Below are 27,083 nucleotides of genomic sequence, written 5' to 3' on the forward strand. Positions count from 1 at the left end.
ATTGACAGAATGTGAAAATGGGTATGGCCGTATTATTTTAGCTGTTTCATTAGATTACTAGATTTAGGGTTAAGATTACTGAAAGGCAAGCAATAACAATAATGTGAAATGAGTAGCTAGTGTTGTGGTTCTGAAGCTGAAAGCCATGTTTCAGCTAATGCTAAGGTGCTTGATTTAGAGGGATTAGAGTATTTCTTTGAATTACAGAGTTCGTGCAGATTGGCTGCAAGATATGAGAGGAAGAGAGTGAGGGGGGGGGGGAAGAAAGGGAGATGGAGGTCTAGCAATGAAGCCTAATGAGAGTCAGGCAACCAAAGAAGCTGGGCAATGAGATTAGATGCAACTCAATTCAATTACTGCTGAGCCTCCACGGGTGACGCTTCAAAACTCATCCTGTTAGGAACCGGTTCGGAGACGAAGGAGAGGGCTGCAGCTCTCGCTCAGCCACTCTACGCTGCGCTGCTACAACGTCTCATTCGCAGCAGCTCTGCTTTTATAAGCACACACAGTGTCTTTAGGCCCCATCTGGATTTGATAGCAGCAAAATGTCGGAATAATTGAGTTTTTATCCAATGCAGCTGTTTATGCACTGCTCCACAAACTGTACAGTTGTTCCAAGAGAGCATTTGGAGATTAAAAAGCAACTTAACACCCTGTTCAGGCATGAAAACAGCCCATTTACATGTTCAGAAACAAACTTTTGTCCAACAAAGTCTCTCTGCCATTAGTTACGCCTTTGGCACTGACATCACTTGTCTCTCAGCTTGGTTCCTTCGTATTAGCTCTGAGTCATACATTCACTCCAACTGCAGACTGTACAACTCAGCCTGAACATACGCTTTTGTAAATATAAATACTGCAGCTGAATACAAAAAAAAAATGTTTTACAAGTTCCTTTTACTCTGTCGAACATTTAGATGTACATCTAACCCATCCATGTTTCAGCCTCAGGAGCGTGTGAGCAAGTGCTTTCTTTTCTAAACGCAATCGCAGGCATCAAAGTTAACCTTTACTTTTGCTCCGTATCCTGGCAACGTTATGTTGCAGAAACACTTGTGTGTTTTATCAGAACCAAAATGAAGCATGAGAGGAGGTCACTCTGACATTGCCTCACTATTTGAGATGCCTAAAGCGGATGCGTGGAAGACATTCCTCCCAGAAATGTTGTACCCAAGGCAAGAGCGATCACAATGAGAGGTAATGAAAATGGATTTATAGAGATATACTCTTGTCTCCATGCTATGATTAGTACTGAGAAGCTTGATCAGCAGAAGCTGCTGCATGCTGTTGCATTTGTAGTGCAGCAATTTATAGGAGGTGATAAGGAAACTGTGTTGTTGTCTTCCATAATTTATGTAGTTGACTGTGTTATATTTTCAGATGCAGCACAGCTGTGGAGTTCCTGGCAAAGACTTGCATTTATTTACAACTTCTTTTTTTCCCCATGTTGTAAATAAATACCACTATCAAGAGCATTTATGAGGCCCACTAGAGTGGCTTAGAAGGATGAAATTTTATACGAGCCGAGGATCAAACTTCCTCCATCTGCAAAAATAGTGACTGACTGCCTCGACTCTGTTCTAAAAGCATAGACAATGCTTAATTGCAAGTGAACCTTTCCTTAAACGGTTTTGATTTTAATAGACTAACACAAAGCAGTTAAACTTGAACCGAATATTTACAATCCACAGGTAATTTCATTTAATTTCAATATAAATCTGGTTGATGAACACAACAGAGAGGGCAGGGATGGGAAGAAATCTAAAACAGAGTTGGTGTTTAAAACATTATCTCAAGCTTAGAAAATACCCCAGAGCGCTGTTCAATCCGTCGTCCTAAAATTTAACTTTTGAGCAGGACTCTGCTCCTAACCATTCAACTAGAGCAAGGGTGGAAGGATTTATATCAAAACATATTTGTTTAAGATAATTTATGAGGCCTACCAAAGCTATTTAGAAGAATGAAATAATATTCTGGCTCAATCTATGTTGGTACTACAAAATTTGGATTCAGGGAGGCTGAATACAAATTCATGCCAGATTTTTTATTCTTTTTTTTTTAGTTTAGTCAAGTGAAAATAATGGATATTTGCATCCATTTACCTCAAGATTATGAGGTACTTTGTGTTGGTCTATCACATAAAGTCCCAATAAAATGCATTTAAGCCTGTAGGTCCATTTAACAATGGTAAAATAGGTATTGATGCTAGTGAAAAAATGCATTATGTATCATGAAAAAAAGTTTCAGTTCTGTGTAGAGTTTTAAGTCAAAATCACAAAACACAAACTTTTCTGCTGACTTGGGAGGAAAAAAGAATAAGAGCAGAAATAATCCTTCTCCGGACAGACTATTTACTGCCACCAGATTCCATCTCTTCATTTCCATACAAATGTAAAACTCTGCAGGCATGGAATCTTCTGTGAATCTTAAATGAATCCAATTGTTCCTGAGCAGATCCGCGTTTGCCAGCGGCAGCGAGGAGACAAATGCTGTACAAATCAGCAATTTCAAAATAAAAGGCCTCCATGATTTGAATCTGATTGACGGAACGGTGTTTCATTCCTTCGCACTGGAGACTTTTTTCTTTTTTTTTATATATTTATTTCTTTGGCACCTCCAACCTCATACAAAAGAACATTATATATTTTCCACCATTGACACTTGCATAAAATAAGCCAAAAATCCTCTCCGCATTCCCATGAGAGTCTTTTTGTCTTTTATTCCTTAAGGTTCTGAGATACATAATATTGCCTGTCAAGCTGCACAGCTACAACCATCAGATACCTGTAAATCCACAACAAACATCAACTCGCATCTTTTTATCATGTCATACCGCCGAGGTGATTACAGCGTTCTGAATGGCTCACTGACATTTTCTACCTTGCCGAGCTTTCTTAAACATTTCCAAACCAACAGAGACCATTTTGACCCAGTTAATCTGCATGACGCCTCCTAACGTGAGAAGCTTTTACTGCTGGGAAAACTGCCATGCTGTTCAGCTGGCTGATGATTGGTGAGGTTCAGAGCGCATGTCTTCAATGAATAATGCATCCATGTTCTTCAAACCTGCATGCTGTCACTTCGGCTTTAGGCGGATGAGTTTTGAGAAACTATAGCAGACGAGCTACATTGGCTGGTCATGTTAAAATCATATTAAACTCTATATTTTTCTTTTTGCTTTACTTTTAATTTTCTCTTTCATTTATATGTACAAATTGTGTTGTATGTGAGAAAAAAAAAACCCACTATCTTCAACATTTTTATGCTCATTAAGTTTATTTGATCCTCTGGAAGACATTTAGCCACCAGTCAAATTTTTGGGGGTATAATTTATACAGATATTTGGCTGTGGAAATTTTTTCCACTTAGCGTCTGTAATCCGTCGTAATGTTGGTGATTCTTGATTGTTTTCGGCTTTTTCTATCTGCTGTTATGGACATGGTTTTTGTAAATTCTGCAAATTTATGGTAAATTCCGGCAGAGAAATACCTGGATGTCTATACCTTGTTGGAAACTATGCATGTATGAATTTTTCAGAGCTAACTTCTTGAAAGCTGTTCCACCCATCTGATGAGGCACATCAACGCAGCTATGATATTGGCCCTTGTGTGGGCGAGGACTGAGGCAAATGATGCAAGTTTTACGGGTGTGGGGTCGGTTGGACCCCATTTGGTAAACACAAGGGTTAACGAAGCTATGGTGCCTTTTAAAATAAAAGCCACATTTTGTGCAAAAAAAAAATAAATAATAATAATAATAAAAATAATGGAATTTTCACTTGTACTACAAACTCACCAGAGCTTTTAATTGCCCAGGGCTGCAGTAAACACAACAATGTGTTGCACAACAAGTACTGATCAATTCAGCCTGAAAACCTGCAAATCTGGTCGTCCCTTCAGTCTCCAGGCAGCACGACCCTTTACCTTTAGTGATGACACAGTCTGGATTAGGCTCATAGCAATCCCAAGCCTCAACCTTCTTGACCAGGACATTTAACATTATTTGTTTTGATTTGTTCTATTTTCTTCTTTCTTTAACATTTTTCACCGTCAATGTGGAGATCTGCTTGCCCAGAGAAAGTGCTTACAGGAGTAAACAAAAAAAAGACAAGTGCTTACTTTGTCCACAGCCTATCGTCTCATACCAAACTATATAAATCATGATTTAAAATCTATATGTGCAAGCCAGAAATTTGGTATTGTTCCACACTTTTTTCTCCCCCCGCCCCTTTCTGTAATAGTCACCCACATGTCAAACTATGAAAAATGAACGGAGGTACTGAATAGAGGCTTATTTGACATTCAATTTGCAATTTCACTGTCCTTGGTTTTTAATGAATTACCAGCAGTGTGTTTGATTTTCATGAATAACCTTCATGTTCATTGTCACTTGTTCAACACTGGAGATGAGTTAAGCCATTTTTATTCCAGCTTGTGCTACATGCAATTCATCGCCCCAGAATTAGGGCTACATTATTCATTCTGTGGCGTGCGATTTGACCGCAGTGTTTCTAAGCGCACTGTTAAATGAAAATATTTCACGTGTGAATTAATCATTAGAAGGGCTCATTCCCCATTCTTCTCATAGCATAATGATCTCTCTCTCTCTCTCTCTTTAACACTGGCCTGGATGAATCTTTTATTGTCTTTATCTTTAAATGCTCAGGCACAATCCTCCGAGGAGACAAGGGACACGGCAGAGTGTTTCACAGGAACGTCAAAGTCAACATGTGGCTGAGCTAAATGCCATCTTTTAATAGACGCCAAGTGCAATAAAACCACTTACTGATCTTTCAATGATGTGGAAATACAATCCCCCTTCATGCACATAAAATTCGGTACAATTTTGCACACAAATTGTCCAAACAATAGACAATATTTAGGCTCTGCAGAACTCCAAATACTTTTAATTTAATGAGATGGCCTTTTAACCTCCATTAACCACCAGAATATTTCAGAAATCAGGCTGCCCTTGCATAATTATTTCTTTGACCCCAACTGTGTTTTTTTTTTCTTTCAATCCACTGAGTCATCCTGTCTTCCTCTCCAGGTTTTTCCATCCTGCAGGCTATCATGGAGGCGGCAGTGGCCAACAACTGGCAGGTGACTGCTCGCTCTGTCAGCAGCACAACGAACGCAACAGAGTTCAAGCAGGTCATTGAAGAGATGGACAGGAGGCAGGAGAAGCGCTATGTGATCGACTGCGAGGTGGACCGCATCGATACCATCTTGGAACAGGTGGGTGCCGCAATTCAGATTCATATTCTGACGTGGCAAATACCAGAATACTGCAACTAATTCTTCTTACAAGATCCAAAGAGTCCCAAATCTTTTGTTGTGCTCGTGTGTAAAACGCAAAATTAATTTATGTAAAGTAACTCTATATTCTAAAGAGAAAGTTTTACTCCAGCAGGTAAGAGTGCTCTCACACACTGCACTTTACTGATGTGCTGTGCAGGACAAAAGTCTCCTACTAATAACACTACAACAGGTGTTGTTTAGTTAATGTTTTAGGAAGGGGTTAATCTTTAGTCAGTTTGATCTACATTAAGAAAACACGCCGTGTTGAATGAACATGAAGGACACGCACAGAACTTTCATACAGTTGTAATCCTTCTTCCATCTTGATTCTACTCTGGCGTACTGTACGTATTCAGTGACCCGCATGCACTATCTGCAGACGGTTCAGATTTTATAGTTGACCGTACCGATTTCCTACATTTCTCATGAAAAAATCCGTTTTTGTTTGTTTTTAGATCACTACTAACTCTATTTGTTTCAGCTCAATCCTGTTCTGTTCTGCTACTTCTAGGAAAATATGGAAAAAGAAAAAAAGGCCCATGGTTCCAGTCTTTGGGGATATTTTCTACATGTTCCTTACGGAGTTGTAGCAGACCGCAATGCTTAATGCAAAAGTATTGTTGGCAGCTGTGGTGCTTCTAGTAGAAGGAGTGGAGTCACTTACTTTGGTTTAATGCACTGGTCAGAAACTCAAGTCCTGAAGGGCTGATGTCCAGCGGCTTTTATGTGTGTTCATGGTCCAGCACAGCTGAATCAAACAGCTTGACTGCCTCCTCAGCATGCAATCGAGCCCTGCAGAGTCTTATTATGACCTAATTGTTTGATTCTGGGGAGTTTCAGCTGACACATCTTAAAGTATAGGACAGGACTCTTTATAAGGCAGTCATGTGTAAAAAAGGCAAACACCATCAAAGTTGAGGTTAGAAAGCACCACCAGATGCTAGCAGAATAATGACAGAGTCATGCGGACTTTCTGCATCACTGCTCATGTTTTGTAGCAGTTTTGATACTTCCTAATGTCATGCCTAATATCAGATTAGACACACTAATTCTACCTGTCGAAGATCGGTGTGGTGTTGCATGACTGATGAACACCTTCTAGCCTAAAACCTGGAGGTCTCAGCCTGAGCAGCCATTTGGAGAGACCGCAGATGACACAGCCCGCTTACTCCCTCTCTGAAAACCCGAAACCCGCTCGTTCGCCGATCACATCAATTGCCGGAGGAGCAAATGAAAGGTCCACCAGTTCTTGTCGTACAGGGAAACACAATTACCATGAATAGATGAGTGGCTATTATTTCTTGCATCTCCTCTATTTGCGTGGCTCACTCCATCCTTCACTGCTTGCTTCTGCTGGGTTATGAGGCAATCAGCTATAGAATTGGATTCTGCTGGTTAGCATTCATTTAGACATTGGCTTCTGTTTACCTCACAATATCCCCTCAACAACCATTATTTTCACTTGTTTCTTATGAATCTAATTTGATCCCAGAGCCACCGTTAAAAACAGAACTGCTGATAGTGTTAATTTGCTGTGTCTAATTTAATTCTCGAATTGCAGATTTCCTTCCCCTAACAATCCTCCCGGTTTGTGTTAACAACAAGCTTGGGCTTTTAAGGAAGAATTAGAGCGTTCATTAGAAATCACATGCGATGCATATTAACAGTAATGTGTGTAACTGCTTTCTGTCATGCAAACCATTACAATGCCGGGCAATAATCTGTTTGACGCTCTCCCGTTTCAGTTGGTGTACTCGTTAATAATGAAATGGTTTTCTCTTTGCAAACGCTGCTCTTCTTCGCAATCATTGTCATCGCAAATTTTTTCCCCTCCAAAGTTTGTTTTTGCACACCGAGATGAAAAGAGACGTTCTTACAGCCGCTAACCTTCAAAGCAGCTGTGTGCTTGGTTTTACCCCTTCGTTCTGCGACAGCCTCAGCATGGGGGCTCCCTCCCCACCCTTCTTTTTGGGAGCTAATTGGAATAATCCGTCCAGCTCTGCCAATATAAATGAGTCACAGGCATTCATGGAAGCTGCTGGACTTCTCTCTGTAGTTCCCCCCCTGTCGGGCCACACCATTATACTCCGAGTCAGGAATGGACTGTGTCCCATTAGGGAAATCACACCAAAAATGGCACCCACTGCCATCTATGTGGAGACCTGTGGCTTCTACCTGCTGCTGTGGCTCTATTAAAAAGCGATTGCAGACAGATACAGATACATCGGTGGCAGACCGGTGAGAGGGTTTGAGCAGCCGGGATCAGTGTCCGTGTGCCGTAATGCTGACTTGTCGCTTTACTCCGTCAAGGTCATTGCCCGTCGAGACGGAATCAGAAGGCGGTGCGGATTCAGCAGCCTGACTGCTGAGCGAAAAAGAGAATGTTCTCAGTGGCTTAGTTTTGTGATTTAATTGTAAGTAATCCCCCTGCAGAATAAATGTCTTTATGCCAGCTGCTGAAGCTTGTGGAATGTGGGGATGTGTTGAATAGGCAAGTTTGAGCTTGCAAAAAATTGATACAATTGTTCCACAGCAGAAAAAAAAAACCTCGGTGAATGAGGAGTTTATGCAGTGATTGGAATGCTGCATGTTTTATATTTTGGTATCCTGCCAAAAATTCTGCAGGGGCTAAAGAGTTTGGAAAGTGAGCGTTTAAATGGTGATGTTCATTTGTGTTCAGCTACTTTTAATCTGATACCTCTAACTAACTTGCAGTGCAACCATCTGCCTTCTGAAGGCATGTTGGTGAATAAAATCAACTAACTTGCCGAACTGTAATTTGATAACAGTAAGAAACATTTTATGTGATAAAATAACGACACGACATAAAAGGAAAACAGCAAACATGTCAGGGATAAAGTTGTAGAGTTTTAAGATTATGTTTTCCCTTTATAAGAAATGCATTGTTGGTTTCCTGAGTGTGTGATGTTTTCCAAACACCTAGAAAATGCGAAAGAAAGTAAGTCGGTTGGCGAAAAGTTAATGATTGAAACCAAATAATTGACGTCAGGTTATGCTCAATTTAAGCAAAGCATTTGTCTTTAAAAAGCATGGACAATTCACTGTTTCCAAAATTAACACTAAGTCGACTAAGTAGACCGACAGATGTGAAGACTTAACGTCCTAATTGTGACTCTTAATAACCTCTGACGAACCCTCTCACAAAGTATTGTGAAACTCTGCAAAAATGGACTTGTGTTCATTTCTGCTCATTTTCTTCATCATACAAATGCAGAGCGGGCATTCTGGTATTTTCATCTAATGACTCTGATTAAGTAATTATTAAAACTGTGGCTCATTGATTTTCTGGTGGGCCAATCACCTTAATGAATTAGTTATTTTAGTTTGTGCTCTGAAGATGATGAAGGGCTCATCACGCTCACTGTACACAAAACATTGCCTCTTTTAAAATCCAAGCACATCCGCCTGTGCGTTATTTACACTGGCTCCGTTTTTACGTTTGGCATGATGTAACAACCTACCAAGACACATATTTACATACTGCTGTGTCAGGCCACGTTTTAAGAGCTGAGTGAGCTGCCCTGTAAATGTGTTTTGGGATGCCGAGCAGAAAGCTACACCAGCGCCATTATCATTTTATGCTGTAACAACCAGTTAGGATTTATCACCTGCAGGACTTCTCCATCAGTACTGCTCTGCAGATAAATTACCCCAACGGCCGTGTTTCCCAAAACCCATTTATTGAATCTTGGAGGTCTGTGACATTATTAAGTGGCGGGAATGTCACATTAAAGATGGATTGTAAACAAGAAACATTTTTGAGTATATATTAAGAAGTGGTTACACAAAGATTGTTCTATATTTTCACATCTGTCTGAAGCATGTATGAGATTCCTCATGTCTGTTTAGATGGTCCTTTACTGGCCCACTTTCCTCAAGGGATTGATGTGTTGGAGCCTGTTCAGAAACAGCAACCTGCTTGTCATTTCTGTAAAGAAAGGCAGGGGGAAAAAAAGAAAAGAAAAGAAGAAAAAATAATAACTGAGGACAAGCCCAGGGCGAGCAAGCTGTTCAAAGAAAGGCAGACAATGAGCTCTGTGCCAGCCACAAAGCTGTATTTTAATGCAAGGAAGAAAAAAAAGACAATAAGAAGTGAACTGGGTTTTCAAAGAGAATGTAAAGAAAGTAGGTGCTTCTGGGGATTTGTTGGCCTAGCCTTCTGCTGCCTGCAGAGGCTTCAGTGTGGTCATAAGGAATGGGCTGGGATGTGATGGTGTGCATGAAACAAAATCAAAAACACCACAGTCGCAGTGCTACAGATGCAACACTAACTTGTCTGGCACAAGACTGTTGCATTTTATTTCTAAGCAAACAAGAGTTAAGATATTTCTGCACTGAAAATGCATAGAATGTATAAAATGAATATGTATAAAATGAATAGGAGCTTTACACTGAAACATTTGAGATGAGCATCATAATCTGTAATCTGTAACTCCATGTATTTAAGTCTACTGGCTGGATGAAAATGTTCTTTGCAGTACATTGTAACCTGGTCCATTGGTCGGTCGTGGTCATTAAGCCATCCTTAAACGTTAAAATGTCAGGTTTTTCAGTTGCTTGTGTGGAGAATCATCCCTACTCCGTGCTGAGTTCTTGATGTGTGTGAGGTTGAAAAAGAGTCAGTGAGTTGAATCCATGATTCCAGTTATTAATACCAAAATACAGCTGGTCCATTTCACATGCTACCTTTAGGAGCTTGCAGGACAAAATGGCAACCAAGAACACTTTGCGATCTCCTTTGTTAGCCTCTGTCTAAGCTAAAGAGGGCGTTCCCTAGTGTGTCATATCCTTTAACCCTAGCTCTCATTTGCGTTACCTAACATGCCATTTCCTTTAGCTTCAGCTTAGCAACTAGCTAAAAGAGATAGAAGGAAAACAGAATTATTTATTCTCAACACTTGAAAAACGAGTTTGCATTCTTCGACAAGTTGCACATTTTTGTGGGGGGTGTCGGGTTGTTTTGCAATCAATTAGATTATTAACAGGAGGGCATCAGTAGAGTATGAACAATGTAGTAACATGATTGTTGTTTGTAAAGTCGCCATGGCTTCAATCACATACGCTAAAAGACACTAAGCAACAGTACATGGTGAACATATTAATAACACATTTCTCTCATTTTACATTTTTGCACACTCATCATGGAACATCACAAACACTCAGTATCATAACTTAATTTACTTGTATTAAAAATGTTCCATCATTTTTAATAAACTGGTAGTAGTAGTAACAGCTTTTAACTTTGTCTTGTATTGACTAAAAAACACATTTGTTCTTTGTATTAAAGTATATCTGTTTTAAACTACAGAGTTCTGTTGGAAGATTTAGACAAATCTATAAATGTATAAGAAACGGCGAAACAACATGAAATTTTAATGTATCCTCAAATAAATCCTTTTAACACGTTGATATTAACTGCAGTGAAATAAACACTGCAACATATTTTAATTGTTCACAGCTGAAAATGCAAGACAGGATTCTGATAAATAAATGAAAGAACATGTAAGTGCTTTGTTCCTGTCTGCAATGCATCATTCATATTTCTGGAACATTCTGGGGGTAGGAACACATAATCCAGCCAGGATTCTGAATCCTGTGCTTTTATGAGTTGCAGAAGCCTACATATATTTAAGATTTTACTGTGAAAGTTTGCCATGAAGTTGCTACTCAGTTCATCTGCATCACTGACTCTTTTGACAAAATAGATCCTCATCAAACTGCTTCAGGCATAAAGTTTTGCATCATTATTTTGGCTGTCATGCCAAGTATAAGTTGACTTTCACCTACAATGTAGGTATTATTAGAAATGTGATAAACAGATTAACTAGATTGTTCTGAACCTTACAGCCATTCAGATAAAATATAACTTTCTTTGCATTAGCCATAATAGGGAGCAAGTAGAGAAGTATTTATTTCTTTAAAGAAGACAAGAACACCTTCAAAAAGTCCTCTTTGCACCGTTTTAATATTTTTAAAACAGCTAGATTTAAGCCTTACAGTTGTGTGTTTGATATATAAACAACCCAGATTATTTGACAGCATGATGACAAAATATGGTTCAATTCTTGCTTCTTTTTTAGACTATTTCTTTTTTTGACCATTTATGCACTGCTGAAATGTCTTAGTTGACCTTTTTAACAGCACAAATTTCTGCTGTTGGAGACTGATGAAGCAACCTTGACTGAAAAATATGAAAAATGGAAGATTCTGACTAATGCCTCTTTTGGAAAAGCACTTCTGATTTTAACTTTATCTTATCTCCCCTTGTCTTCTTGAGGAGTGCTCTGGATGAGTCCTTCATGCTTGGTACAACGTGCTTTAAAGTCCCTCGCAGTAACCTTCGCTGTTGAGGGCCATTTACAAACTGTGATTATAGAATTAAATAGGATTAAAGTGTTATCATCAAAGAGAAAGTGACCCGCTGACTCGACGTTTGAATGAGACGTTCTGTGAGATATTATGATGTTTCTAGGACTGCACAGGAACACAGTGTAAATTAATAAAGCCCGCGACCCCGGGGGAACCCTTATTTTTACGTTATCAGGCGTGAAAAATTACCCAGATCGTTTTCAGTAAAAGCGAGATAGGCTATCTCGGAATTTCAAAGTTTTGGCGCACAAACATGAGCTGCGGTGTCAAACGATTTCTTCCCTTCAACGCGTCCCACACCAAATTGCTCTTATATCTCCAAGGAACGAACGGCGAGATGTTATCTGAATTACAAGTCATGTGCATCTAAAACGTTCTACAATGAGGGGGAGGCCAACGCTTCTGCCACCGTCTTTAGGGGCATAAATCACTGCAGCCAGGGGGAAAAAAAAAAAAAAAAGCATCCCAGCCACAGCCGGCTGTAAATTAAGCTGGAGTACTCCAGCAAGAGCACCTCTGCAAGAGCCTTGAAGTAAAAATAGAGACCGAAGAGAGGAAAGTCCTTCTGCATCAAAGGCTTACGGAGATCAGATTCAGCCTATTGTCCCAAACTGTGTTGAGTGCTTCACTTTGGTAGCTCACTGCAGAGCAAAATGAAATAGCAGTCAGGATGGCTTGTTATAGACACTTAAAAATGCAAATATAAACCATACTTTAAATTCAATGGGTTTGAATCAGAGTGCCCTGTTAGAGCAGTGATGCCGTTAGATTACTGAAATGAAAGCAGGATCAGAGTGGTTAAGACCCGCAGAGCCAAGATCAAAACTGGCCAACATTGGCAATGATCAACCCGTGATGCAGCCTACTTACATTTTCTGAATATCGTGTGGAGAATTATGCATTCACACCCTGTGTATCACATTAAATTATCTTCAAATGACAAACCAGAGAGGAGCTTTAATTGTTAAACAGGTCAGAGCTATTTATTTATTGAACTTAGCAACCGCTTTGAGGAATGACAATCATCATCAGACATCATTATTTATCTTATTCATCAGTAAAGATAGTCATATAAAATAGAAAAAAAATGTATCTGTCTGTTTAAGATGCCACTAGTGGGCCAGGATTTAGTTTTTTGTTTTTGTTTTGTTTTGTTTTTTTAATATGAACAAATTGTGTGTAAGTAACAGGTGGAAACAAATCAACTCCTTCAGCTGCAAAAACTAGGTGGGGTAACGTCTGCTAACACCAAACACAAGATAATTGACTGGGATAATTAGATTATTAATACTACCATGCACAAAAATATTTACAGTGACCGCAAAACTGTCTGGATTCATTGAATCTTTTTGCATCTTACACTTTATGAACATGAACCTTAATGTGTTTTATGAAAAATGTGGGTCTGCATGACAGATATTCCCACCTGAGCAGTGGATATCGGCAGCTTTTCTGGAGACAAAGGTTCTCCATAAGTATGGGTGTGTGTGTGTGTGTGTGGGTGTGTGTGCGTGTGTGTGTGTGTGTGTGTGTGCGTGCGTGCGTGCGTGCGTGCGTGCGTGCGTGCGTGTGTGTGTGTGTGTTCCCTGGTCTTCATGATTCTGTTTGTTCATTGACATTCTCTTAAAAACCTTTAAGATCTTCACAAAGCAGCTCGTTTTAACCTGAATTTTACACACTGCTGAGGTCTAACTGCAGACTATTGCTTCTAACTTATTTTGTCAAGTGACAAGTGCATTTATTATTAAATGATTTTAGACGTAGAAAGTGTCAAAAAAACTTTAAAAGTCAATGATCGTTTTGCTTACAGTTACTTTGTGTTGGTCTACTGTACGTAATCCCAATAAAACACAACTAGATCTGTGGTTTTCATGTGAAAAAAGAATTGAAAAAGCCGAAGGGGTATTATGATTTTTGCACTGTGTTCCTTTTCAGTTTGGTAATTTATTTTATTTTGGTTTCTTTAATTTTTCAAGTGGTGGCCTAAACTAATGACGTCGTTATTCACTCATCTTTCGCCCACCTTAGTGATATTTATAAAGTTGTGGGAATCATTTCAGTCTGCCTTTTCCTGTGTTGCTGCTAAGTCTGCGGTAGAAAGGTCAGACTTTGTGGAAAACGTTCATAAAAAAATCTGAAGCTGTAGTTTTACATTTGGCTCTTTCTGTCGGCTATAGGTCCCATTCATGGCCGAACGAAGGTGCAGTCAAGGTCAGATGAGTTTTCTTCCCTCTTGAGACTTGAAAGAAAACTCGAATTCTGCAAAGTCTCCTTAAGCTGCAGAACAAAAGGTGGCGGAGAAAGCTGCTGGATCGATGTACAAAAGGGGAAAATCATTCTGGGAAACAGAAGGATTTTGTTTTCTTTAGTGGTGCTGTGTATTTATGTTTGCATTCCAAAGACCACAGCAAAACAGACCACCTGAGAGTAATAGGATGATGGAAGATAATGACCAAGACACACAAAGACCCAGTGTAAGCTAATTTAAAATCGTCTTTGCTTCTAGTAAATATTGCATTGTGCTAAAGACTGCAAAAGAAATTATTCCAGGAAAAGTTCAATAATTTAAATCAAATTAGAGAATTGCGATCAATCATCTCATGAGAATTCAAAACACTCTTTCCTGTTCTGTGAGCCAATATCTTATCTTAATCAGACTGTCATAACACAGATCTCACAAAGCGTAAGGGAGAGATTCTTTCGGCTTTTTCTGGAATCATCTTCAGCTATCTAAACAGCTCGAATCTAAAGTACCAATCACTTAATGGTTACATACATAGACATCTGCAGACGTGAACTGCAGATGTCACCAGTTTTGTGAAGCTCTGACCTGCGGACATCAGTTTCAGGCAGTTTCAGTTTTTCTGCCTTGACCATAAACCATATTAACAAATACTTATGTTCGACTTTCTTCACATAGATGGAATGGTCTTAACCACAGACCACACATTGTTTCAGCATTGTGAAATAACAAGAAAAAAAATGACTATAGTCATAATATTTTAAACTTGCTCTAGTGTGTTAAATTACAGACTGGCATGACTTGAATGATTATCATGGTTAGTGTCTATATCTAAGTCTGTTTACCTCAGCAGTATTCTCTGATGAGGTAGTAAACTCTTACCTCAACAGTGAAATTTCCAAAACACTGTAAATGTTTTGTGATCTAGGTTGATCCATGGCAGAAGGAACTTAAACTCTTAAAAAGGGGAAAAGGGCAAAGTCACATTGCCTGTTTAAATGTATCAAAAAGTCTTGATTTCATTTTTAATTTTAACTTACTATCACTGAAAGTAGGAAACTTGCACTCCAACCCTCAGTAACAACTTCAACTCTGAGTGTTATTAGGATGATCTGTTTGCATTTTTGCACAGCTCAGTCACCAATCAAAACATTTTTTTTTTTAGATTTTTAGTTTCAAATCACAGATCAGGGCCAGTCAAGCATAAAATCATCCAATTTCTTTCACCAGCTTTAATTTCTCGTTGCATCGCCAGTCATCTATGCTTATTTACCCTGATGACCGGCTCTGTTGCAGCATTGATCAATCTCCATTGCAAAATGTTCCATTAAAAAGCTATTGCAAAAAGTACAACTGCATTATTTGAACTGTGTTATGTTGTAAAAAAAAATAAAAATAAACAAATCCATAAAACAGAGTATGCTGGAAGTAATCTTTTTTAAGGTTTGATTAGGGTTAGGCAATATGAGGACAGTAGATCAGAACGTATTAGGATGTACCGAAGGTCTGCTGAAGCAGAGCGTTCTCTGCAGATTTTATCCTCCCGTCTTGCATGGGCAAATCAGTTTTATTTTAATCCTTTTTCATTAGCTTCATAAACTAGCATTGCACCTGCCGTAACACTCTGCTGGGCCTCACCTTGGCACTCAGACAACAATTTTGAGTCCCACACTGCTGGACCTGACACGGGAAAAAAAAAAAAAAGAAAAAGAAAAGTTTCATAACCTGGTTTTTCTGTACAGTGACTATATTTATTGCAGAATGAACATTTAGTTTTAATAGTTTTAATTTGGCAGAACAGTGTAAGAGTGAACATGCTTTGAGTCATGACTGCTTCTTAAATGATAACTGCATTTGACACAGGTTAGTAAAATTACACAAGCAGAATCTGTTAGAAATATAATTTTCCTAAGAACCTTGTTATTCCATGGGAAAACTGTGAAAAGTGTGTGATCATTGATTGAGCCCAGTTAACCAATATCAAATTTGTTAGTTTTTTTTGTAGAACCCTTTTCATACAGACAAGTGTTGCACTACAAGTGATAAAACTAAATATACTAAAACTAAATATACCAAATTTTGAAAAATTTAGTTGTTTGAGAGAATGAGTGATTAAGAAAACAAAAATATGTAGAACAGTTAAACAAAAATAAATAAAGTACAAACTCTAAAAACATAAACAGAACATAGAAATAGACATATCAAAGTATGTGTGATAACATCTAGAATCTTGACACAGATAAAATCAAATAATTAACGTAATACTTGCTAAAATAAATCAAAACACATCACAGATGTTTCCTTGGATGATGGGGTTTCTCGCTGAAACTTTTGATCGTGTTCAATTCCCTGTGTTTGTTATTAGTGTTATTTTAAAGTAAAACAGGACATGATAAATAATTATTAGCTTAAACATAAATCCAAAGTAAATAGATTCAAATTAGAAAAATGCCTTTACAAAAGACCTGGAGGGTCTGGAAGGCTTGTGGGAGAGAAAAAAAAAAGTGCATTATTTTTGCCATATCGGCAAATCCGCTTTAATTGAAATCCACTTTAGAACGGGCAGAATTAGCCGGAGCGCTCACTGAGAATTACTCCCTCATTATCCAAACTGAATGGGTGCTGACTGTTAATGTGTCTTAAGATACTAACCCTTCCTTTAGGAACCACTTTAAAAACAATTGGTTACTATTAACTCTTAAGAGCGTCTTAAAATAAATGTGCTTTTTTTTTTACTTCTGACACAACAACTGTTTCTTTATGCTGAAATAAGTATAGCTTCTTTGCTTACACACTTTTGTTTAGTAATGGTTCTTTAATGAGTTTGCATAACATGGACCAGTCATTTAGTGGTGCAACGTGAATGTTTTTAGCCCGAGTCAAATCTTGCTGGCTGCTTATTAAAATAAGTTGAGGTTTGCGCGTCCTGGCTGGAGGTGCCGTGTATTTCTGTTGTCATCAGTGTCTTGCTGCACTTCATCCCAAGGTTGCCTTATGTAGCTGTTGCCAGTCTGGCTGTGGGCTGCAGGCGTGCAGGCGGTGAAGTCTTTCTGTGCTCTGCTCCAGAGCAAGGTGTGAGGAGGCTTACAGCCAGAGTCAAGGTTAGCGCACAAAGAAAGGAGTGTGGAGCCCTGGGCTCTGGCTGCAGAAATGCAGCAGTGCTTGAAATACATTATTACACAAGGTGGATATGTGATTAACTGCTCCATCTAAATCGTTAAAAGCATTGCAGAAAATGCATTTCCATGACATTTTCTGCCACTTATTCATTAGAAATGAGACTGATGGGCTCTAAAAGCCAGCTCCTGCTATTTCAGCTTTGTAATCAGTTCATTTCCTCTTTGTTTCCGTTTCATTCCTTTGGTTTGTTCCCATCTGTCTGACATGCGCCGTCGGAGGTGCAGAGCCTTAATGATGAGGAAGTTGTCAGAGAGTGCTGACCCATCGATACAGGCTGAGTGAGAGGTTTTGTGTGGTTGTGCTCCCTCATGTGCCGTTCTTGAAAAGCGCCGCTGACATTTTCCCCCCCTGTTGTTAACAACTGACTGGTGTCTACAGGGAGGCAGACAAGTGGTTTATTTTATCCTTCAGGTTGCTATGCCTAAGCAAGGATGAAGTTCAAATTGCTTCACGCTACTGTATACCAGCATGTCCAAAATCTGCTAAGATTATCGGAGCTGAGGCAAATGTTGTAATTGCAGCTGAAACGAGAGCGAAGACTCGAGCTGCAGGGAAACAAGGGCACCTTTCATCACTCGCTCCCATTCTGTGGGAATGCTGTAAACTATCCCCTGTAACAAATATCCTGTGTCCTCGGCTTAACACGCAAACTCAAACATGATAAACCGACAGTTTGCTTTAGAGACGGAGCCTGAGCCAAACATGTGCAAACATGCTGATTTTGGTGTAAACTGGTGTTGCTGTGTTTGTAAAGAAGAAAACCTTGGTCTATACAAACTTCGTCTCTGTGGTCTTCGCTCGCTCAGAAGTCAATTGGCAAAAGACGGAAAACTTGGGGGGGCGGGGATAAACAGGCGGCACGAGGCCCTGGCTGAGCAGTCTGTCCAGGAGCAGCGCACAGAAAGCCAGGCGATTACAAGGCTCTGCCGGCGGGTTTACAGACGCACCACAATAAAACAAAAAGACAAAAACAACAAAGTGGAGTTAGAAAAAAAAAGATAGCATATGGTTTTTTACGACTGCAACGAGAGTGAAACACCGCTCACTATTTTCAGACAAGCTGCGTAGGTTGAAACATGCTGTTCCGCTCCAAAGGTGTGATATTTTCAAAGCATGGTGTGATCCACGTCTTATTGCCTCACTGTAAATTTCTTTGAAATATTTTTTTCCCCACATTTCCACCTTAAAGACCAGCAGCTGTAAAAGATTCCTCAGTGCGCTGTGAAAGACTTCAAAGCCGGCTGAATATTCAACGAGGCTCCGCGTTGTTCTTGTTTCTGTCTTATTATCGTTTCCTCTTTAATGAACACTTCCTGCCTCCCCGCTTTCTCCTGCTCCATTAGAGAACTTTGCTTTGTGTAAACTCCTGCGACGTCCGGTGCACGCGCGGCTCGTCGCTGCGTTTTACGGAGATTGTTGCACCCACTTACATTAGCCGTGACCCCACCCTCTCCCTCATCTCATGGGTGGTTTGCTGTATTGATGTTTTATTTTTATTTTTTTTGTCTCCCACAGGTTGTGACCGCGGGGAAGAACAGCCATGGTTACCACTACATTCTGGTCAATCTTGTGAGTAATAACCATGCTGCTCCCCTGAGAAGGAGTGTAACCATTTATTTATTTATTTTTGCTACATGTAATAGAAAAAAATGCGCATACTCATAGTTGGCCTGCAGTATGGAGTAGGAAAAAAGAAGTGCTCTGCATGTTTTTAAGTTCTCTGTAAATTTTTTGTTTGTTCTGGTCAGAAGTTTACATGTATTCAGCCTACTAGCCTTCTTAACAATAATCAGTTTTAATATAGATTTGGGACTATTTTCATGTTGGACCAAACAGTCATCCATTGTCTTTGTAAAGCGAAATAAGACATAGAGGAGGGATCTGAAACTCCCATCGTTTTGCAAGATTTTGACATCTTTTGGCACTTTCTAAAATTTAGAGGAGCCCCTGCTCCAAAATCTTCAGCTGAAATTTTGCAGCTTACGAGAACAATCCACCTGCTGTCTGGGAAATTCTTTGCAACGAGAGATTAGAGTTATTTAAATCCAATTAGTAAGTAAGTAAAACTGTATTTACAAAGTACATTCCAAAATAAAAAATAAAAAAATCACAGAATTAAAAAGGAGACGTGTTTTTAGCAGGTCTTTAAGGGAAGCCACTGCTGCTCTCATAGTCAATGACAGGAATTATATTTGGAGGATTTGAAACTCGAGAAAACTGTGCCGTCTGTCAAGCAAGGTGATGATGGTGGTACTGGTGCGCTGTAAAAAGAAAAAGTAGATAGGATATTGCCGAAATAGGACCATCTCCAAAAAACATTTTATCTTGAGTTTCAGCCAGCAGATAGCAAGATGAAACGTGGAAAAAAAAAAAAAGATATTTCAAGTGTAGCAAAGTGCCAGAAGCTTAGCAATCTGCTACTGAGTATTTATCCAAACATTAGTGGGAGTTCATGGGTATACATTTCTCACTATGTGTGATGAATGGAAATCCACAACAAATTCAAGTTTCTGCACCCGAGACTTGTTGTGAAAACGCATCGAGGTGGTATTTTGTAATTATTTCAGCCTGAAAAAGGAAAATTCAAAAATGCATGATTAAAAATCCAAACCCTGCTGTCATATTACACTGCACAGTCACTGAGCATACTAATGGTTTATTAGATAAAGATGATTTAACCTTTTTAACCATCTTTCCTTATTTTCCCACACTCTGTGGAAGGAATAGCTAATTTCAGCTTGTTATTAGCAGGGGAGGTTTTTTTTTTTTTAGAAATTGAAGGCTCGCTCTCACTTGGTGCCCTCGGTGCCGTTTCTCTGGCTGTAGAAGATGTGATTGTGCAGGAGGCAAACACATGTTCTCACACACCATGAGCTCCCAATGTTGGGCCTTAGAAAGAAAACATCAATTTTACCATGAAAAGAACTAACTTTCATGGTTCTTGTGTGAAGAAGGCGATTTGAAGGCAGTGCATTTAGGCCATTATATACCGGGAAGCAAACATGGCAGCCAGCTCAAATATTTTGACACGTTGCAACACTGACTCTGGACAGCTCCCTCTCTACGGTGCTGAACAACTGATAAAGATATATTTTTGCCTAACATCCAAAGACACAATGCTATGTTTTTGAAGGTGTTTAGTGTGTTTGAAACTCTGGTTCGTTTTCCACCTTGATGTGGTTCATTTGTGTAGATGTGAACACAGCATTTTCTCTCTGGTGGGGACTGAAATAACTCCGCAGTGATTTCTTAATGTGAACATGATCCAAACTCGATCCAACACGGCTACCAGGTGTACATTGCAACTTGAACCCAATGTCTTTTGTAGTCATGTATGCGATGTGCTGTGTGATGCAGGAGAAGAAAAAAAAAATCAATGAAGGCTGTTTGTCTTTTGAATAGAGCAAAAAGCCTTGGGTCAACTTTCCAGAGGTCTTGTCAAAATCTCTTTGGTATACTTTTCCCATGACATCATTTGATTTACATATTAGATTCTCACTTGAAACACAACCTCGTCTTTCTGTCTCGACATTTGGTTCTTCTGCCCAACAAACAAACTAAAATCACATTTCTAAGAAAAATAAAATAAAAAAAACAGCAAGTCGCAAGAGTGTCATCGCTGACCCATTTCACTCGTGTGTAATTTTTTAGGGATTTTCGAATGTGAGTATGGGCAAAGTCATCGCCGGAGGAGCCAACATTTCAGGGTTTCAGATCGTCAACCCTGAGAACCCGATTGTGCAGCAGTTCAAACAGCGATGGGACCAGCTGGATGAAAGAGAATTCCCAGAAGCTCGCAACGCTCCTCTGAAGGTAGTCGGGCCTTCGCAGGGCTTTATTACATTGTGCATGCAGAACACGCCGGTCGTTCCTTCTGAAGTGATCTCCATCAGCTGTTCCTCTCTCATCCTGTTTGCCTTTATCATTCTTTTGCCCTCTCGCCTACCCTCCCTCGCTCTTTGTGGCGTCTTTGCTTTGCATTTCTCAGCGCAATCAATATATTGATAGGCAGTGCAAGCCAAGGTTATATTGCAGCTTCAATTTACATCTAATTAAACAATGATCAAGGAAGAAATGGATTTGGAATGCCATTTAATTAGATTTCGCCGTGGTGTGGTGGTCAACAAACAAGTGCCTCAACCCCTCGGTGGTGAAAAGGTCAGGAGAAGTTGCGAGGTAAGTACGTGGGAGATAAAAGTCAAACTTTTATCCTTTATTCACCACCTAACTCCGCAATAAAGTTTTGGATGAGGTCCTGACATTTAGATAAGTCCTTGATAGCTTAAGTTGTATTTAACCTACCGATAAGCAAGGTGTCAAAGTTTGCATTCACCCCAAAACACACAAACCTGACCAGATGCCGAAATGCTTTGAAGCACACAAATTGCCTCTTTTTCATCTGACTTCTCTCAATTTAACAGCCTGTCAAAGAATAAAAAGTCTTTTTGTTTTCACTGCACAGTTTTTTCAGCATCATATGTTCTGTTGTTTGTGTTTATCACTCTCTTTTTTTGGACAGTACACCTCTGCCCTGACCCACGACGCCATCCTAGTGATAGCCGAGGCATTCAGGTACCTGAGGCGCCAACGCGTAGACGTCTCTCGTCGAGGCAGCGCAGGAGACTGTCTGGCGAATCCCGCCGTACCCTGGAGTCAGGGCATAGACATCGAGAGAGCTCTGAAAACGGTAAGGAAGGGATATGGGAGGGAGTGGTAGGCTGAGACCAAACAGAGAAAAAAAAAAAGGGGGGAGGGGGCTGAGAGAAGTAGTGATGCAGGGTTAGCATGATAAAGATGGAAAGTGACAGAGAGAAAGGGAGAGAGTGCAGAGCTATTCTCCGCTCTCTGCCTCCAGATATCTCTGCGCAGAGCTCACTCAAATCCAGGCCCTCATTACCATAAAACTACATCTTTTATTAAAGCGTATCCAGTTCATCATTTGATTAACGGACTGAGTGCGCTCCAGTTGCAAAATGGACACGGGCACCTTAATGCCAGCTATATCTGCAAAGTGATGCAAGCCTTCCACTTCTCCCTCGCTCAAAGTGTCTGTTTTTCCATCAGGTCCAGCTGCAGGGGATGACCGGGAATATCCAGTTTGACAACTATGGCCGCAGGACCAATTACACAATAGAGATACATGAAATGAAAAAGGATGGGCCAAAGAAGGTAAGACCTTTTGCAGCTGCCAGAGCTACTTGGAATCATTTCCCTTGGCCAACATTAAAGTTAAAAAGTTTAAGTTGGCTTGTATTTAGCAGCAAAACTGTACACCTTTGCATCCCCAGTACTTATTTAGAATATGAAAACTTTGTCAAACAGAAATGTTGCAATAATAATAAAGAGGAATTTTACACTCTATTAGAAATAAAAAAAAAATATATATATATATATATAAAACAAAACATGGATATACTTTTAGGCCTCCAAAATAAAATGCAGTGTACAAATGGTTTGTTTGTGCATTTTATCTAAAACCATTCATATGTAGCTTTAGATAGAAAGCCTTAAATCTTACTGGCACCTTAGTTGAGATTTACTCTTTACACGGACTGTCAAAGGAAATTAAAAGTATTAACCCCCCCCCACCCCCCCCCCCCAAAAAAAACTTTCAGATTATTTATTTGAAATTGTTTGAGATGTCAGTAATTGTGGTTCCAGTAATTTATTTATAAAACATTTATTATTTTTCAATGTGAAATTAACAAAATGTATAAATTAAAATTTATTTTTTTAATTTTCCAGTGTGGGTTTATGCAACTGCACTGAATGATGAATTTTATCTTAATGTATCTTTTTAAAGAGGTGCCACCAAGTAAGGGTTTAGTTGACTAATACAGGATATAGTTGTCCAAGAAAAAATGCCCTTGCCACTTGTCTTGTCAATTTATTTTCTAATTTTTTAAAATTTTCTTTATTGCAATAACATTATAATTTTGCAAATAATGCCAAATTATTTCTAAAAAACTAAAACAAATTAACCAGATGATCAGTCAAGTTCTCCATTCTCTGAACAAGTTCACAAAGCAGAGGACTAATCCATCTCAAATGGACTTTTCTGAAAGTAATGTAGCCGGTCGTGCTTTAGTCGTGCATAAAACGGTTGAAGGCTGACGATGTTGTAATCTGACTCTCTAAAGCGTAGCCTAAAACCCAAACTGTGATCTTACAAAGTTCCTTCAAATCTTGGGGCTTCAAAAGTGGATTTCTCTTCATTAGTAACTGTGTGGGTCTTACGGGTAGAGTTAACAACAAAAAATAATCCTGATTACTTTCTGACCCTCTGTTAGGTAGCAGCACTGATGAGGTAAAAAGCATTAAAAAAAATCACACCGATCCTCCAATCTGACAGCTGAAACTGAGCTGTAAAAAAAAAAAAAAAAAAATAGGCATGGCGTTCCTGTTGCCGTGGGATAGTGCGGATATGATTGTGGTTCTTCTCCTGACAGTAATTACCATTCCAATAACCAATTACAGTAAAAGGTATCCAAGAATTCCTCTGGCTCCTCTTCAAAATGGTAATTGCCAGTGGAACGTTCGCATTATAACCAGAACCATATGATGACCTCTGGTTTTACTTCATAACCCAACTGAGATCCAAGAGGCAGCTGCGAATTTCTCCTTTGCCGGATAAGTGTAGGCTCAGTCTGATATGATGTGTGATTATGCTGCCTGCCTTGCAGGCGTCCAAAGCCCACACTTCAATTAGCTTTGCATAGCCCTCGCCGACATCCCCGCACAGCCGAACAGAGGCGGACAGAGCAGGGAGATGGATAGCGAGAGAGGGAGAAAGGAGGTCAGTGGGAGAACGTGGAGGATGGGGGAGGGAGATCAGACAAGACGGGCAGCACTTTGTCAGGACCTGCAGCCTCAGCCACCCCGGTGACAGCTAGAGGATGAGGGTTCTTAGCTGTGACTGCCACGAGTGATGCATGAGCTGATATGTGTTGCACTTGCTTGGGGTGAGATGAGGACATACCTTCTGGAGCTCCTCAAGCTCCAGCAGCAACACCTCTGAAACATAGCTGTCAGACAAATGGATGGGGGTGCAAAAAGAAAAAGGAAGCATTTAAGAACATTATTATTATTATTATTATTAAATACTAAATACTTTCACAGCTGTGAGCTCAGCTTGGAGTTCAAGTCTTAGAAGTTTGCTGTTTTCTAGCACCTCCTCTTGGAGCAGAAAGTTAATGCACTGTTGTACACCTGTTTGTCGAAATCAGTGAAAGATCTGAGGAACAGAAAAATGCTCACCAGATGTGAAGGGGAAACTCCCGGCCAGCAACACTGCTGGCAACTACATATGCAACACGTTTCATCGTGAGCCAAAGCAGCCATTATTTCAGATGCGCAAACAAACACTTGACAGTGATTTGCCTTAAACATCTGCACAGCAGAATACAGACGGGCTGCAACAGGCAAGCAAAAGAAACTGTGGAGCGTCCTTAATTATTCACTGTATATGCAGTTAGCAGGCCTGCGTATCAATAATTTACTATAAAAACCTGCAACGCTGAAGGTGTAAGGGATACAGGCGGGCTTGAGTTTATATTTCACAGGAGCTGCTTGGTTCCAGCACAAAAACAAAAACAAAAAAAAAGACATTTATAATCTTGGCACTCATCTATATGTTGAATGCAGAAATATTAAGTCTTCACTGTGTTCTTGGATAAATGTGGAGCTCTTGTTTGCCTGCTCTGAATTAGTAGTCCACTCGTTCGCTGCTATTTTGCTGTTATTTTAATGAGTTTGCATCACTGCACAGTTCAAAATAATATATACCCCCTCTACGACGCCTTGTTGAAGTATTCATATCCCCTGATCCTTTTCGAATTTTGTCATCTCACACAAAGCATATCAATATGTTCCATTGGGACCTAATGTGATAGACAAAACTCCTGCACCTTTCACTGCAGTTACCGTGGCAAATTGTTTTGAATATCAGGTTTGCACGTAGAGAATGAAAGTTTCGCCTTTTCATTTTTTCACATCGTCAATCCACTGCGTTGGACTGTGACAGTAGAGAAAAATATGTCTTGGAATTTGGGAGCCCTAAAATGTCTTTAGCATCTCAAGCTCCATGTACCTTAGCTAGAAGGATAAGACGGTGTGAACACACCAAACGTGACTGAAAATGGGTATAATACGTGTTCATTGCAAAGGCTCAGTGGCACTCAAAAGCAGATGAGCTCTAATTTCTGGACTGATCAAACTTGGATGAAGCTTGAACAGTTGAATCGCTTCTAGTTTCTTTGTGGACTATATTGCCGCTCCTGACATCTCTGACACAACCTGACTAGTGACCTGCCCTCTGAGCATCTTATTCTTAATCGCATTGAAACAGCCATGTTTGTAAGTCACGTGGGATAAAAAAAATAAAATAAAAATCTTCCAAATACATGAACAAACTTCCCTGTACTTCTTCAGGAAAGGTAACTCCACAGCATAATGCCACCTCCACCATGCTTCCCCATGTTTACAGTTGGATTAGAGTGACATACTTTAATACTTTTGAAAGGCTCTGTCCATGTTCTCATCGGCGTATTGGAATGTGTCGCTCACGGCTGATTTCTCTTTGCAGATTGGCTGCTGGAACGAGTACACAGGATTTGTAAATATTATGGATCCTCAGGTCAACATCTCAGAGGAAAACCGAACCATTGTGGTCACTACTATTATGGTACACTTTCCACGCAGTTTTAAGTGTTTCACGTATTCTGCCACTCGAGGTCATGGTGTTGATTCCAATGAGTGATACATTCTGTCCTGGACGGGTAGAACCACATCTTTTTTGTGTTGCTTTCCACCCACTCACTACATGTTGAAACAGTCGGCCCCAGATAAGCGAAGGTGGCGGTTTCGTGGCGTGGGGAAGGGTAGTGGGGCGGGGGGGAGTGTTTCAACTGTATCCGTGTGGGTGTCAAAGCATTTTGGTTTCCCATGTTTTAGTGGCCTGTCGTAGCAGTGACGTCACAATAAATGGTGTAAGTGATTATAGTTGACTCCATCAGTTACAAAAAAAAAACAAAGCAAAACATAAAACGCATACGTAAGTAGACCCGTCTGTCCTTTTCAAGTAAATGTTCAATGACACTTGGGACAGACCGACTGCAGAATGACGAGAGAATGATGCTGCAGTGGTTACACAAGCTGGGCAAAGCAAAATAAACAGCATTGGAGAAGGATAAGTTGGTATGGCGGTTTCCCCTGTTATCACTTCTTCAATCTATTTTGCTTTGCTCCTCCATGTGTTCTGTGTTGAAGTATATACTAACCCTAAGCACTTTAGTAAAGCCACATTAAGAGAAATGGAGCACATTCTTAAGCTAATTTAATTCAACCAAAAATATGTAAGGCTTACTAGATGGCTCATAACAGAAACATTTTATTGCAACACAAAACATTTCGAAATGATGGAGAAAAAGTTTCTGAAAAGCAGTGGTTATCTTAAAAAAAATATATATATATATATTTATATATATGTAAATGAATGAGAATCACACAGAAGTGAGAGGGAAAAAAAAAAACGAACATCTCCAGAGGAGGAAAAACAGACTGCCTGAGTAGAAAAATACTCTGTGGATCCAGTGTGATGGGATACATTCAGCACAGAACAAACAAATCATTGCTCTCCCACTTGCACTCTAATTGTGTGTGGCTGTAATGACAATGCCGCCTCTCCTGAGCAGCCCTGTTGTTCCGTAATGACGATGTGCTCAGTTAGAGGAAGGGTGAGCTGCACAAGTCTTTTTTTTTTTTAAATGGAGTGAAACAGCTGGCACGCTCCTGGTCTGCTTTTAATTATTTTTGTTATAAAGGATTTTTATGTCGCTTGATTCTAAATGACAAATAGCAACCAGTTGATTTTTCTTTTTTTATATAAGCTTGTTTGCTTACTTCTAATGGAATCGCAGTTTATTATTGATTCATTAAGTGTTTTTTTTATTTAATTATTTATTTAATAATTA

The 27,083-nt window shown here is 39.6% G+C and overlaps 1 protein-coding gene across 1 annotated transcript in view; it reads left to right on the forward strand.

The window, feature by feature from the left end:
• The window catches only part of LOC106929555 (glutamate receptor 3-like), a 101,621-nt gene that overhangs the window by 48,202 nt on the left and 26,336 nt on the right, over positions 1-27,083 (forward strand). Inside the window, exons 4-9 of the mRNA XM_088009684.1 lie at positions 5,050-5,237; positions 18,628-18,681; positions 20,764-20,925; positions 21,632-21,799; positions 22,177-22,281; positions 25,697-25,795. Of these exons, the coding sequence (XP_087865810.1) occupies positions 5,050-5,237; positions 18,628-18,681; positions 20,764-20,925; positions 21,632-21,799; positions 22,177-22,281; positions 25,697-25,795 (776 nt within the window). The remainder of the gene's footprint in view (positions 1-5,049; positions 5,238-18,627; positions 18,682-20,763; positions 20,926-21,631; positions 21,800-22,176; positions 22,282-25,696; positions 25,796-27,083) is intronic.

Source organism: Poecilia mexicana, unplaced genomic scaffold (assembly GCF_051168715.1).
Source record: "Poecilia mexicana isolate PSO_F unplaced genomic scaffold, ASM5116871v1 scaffold_10, whole genome shotgun sequence".
Taxonomy (NCBI): Eukaryota; Metazoa; Chordata; class Actinopteri; order Cyprinodontiformes; family Poeciliidae; genus Poecilia; species Poecilia mexicana.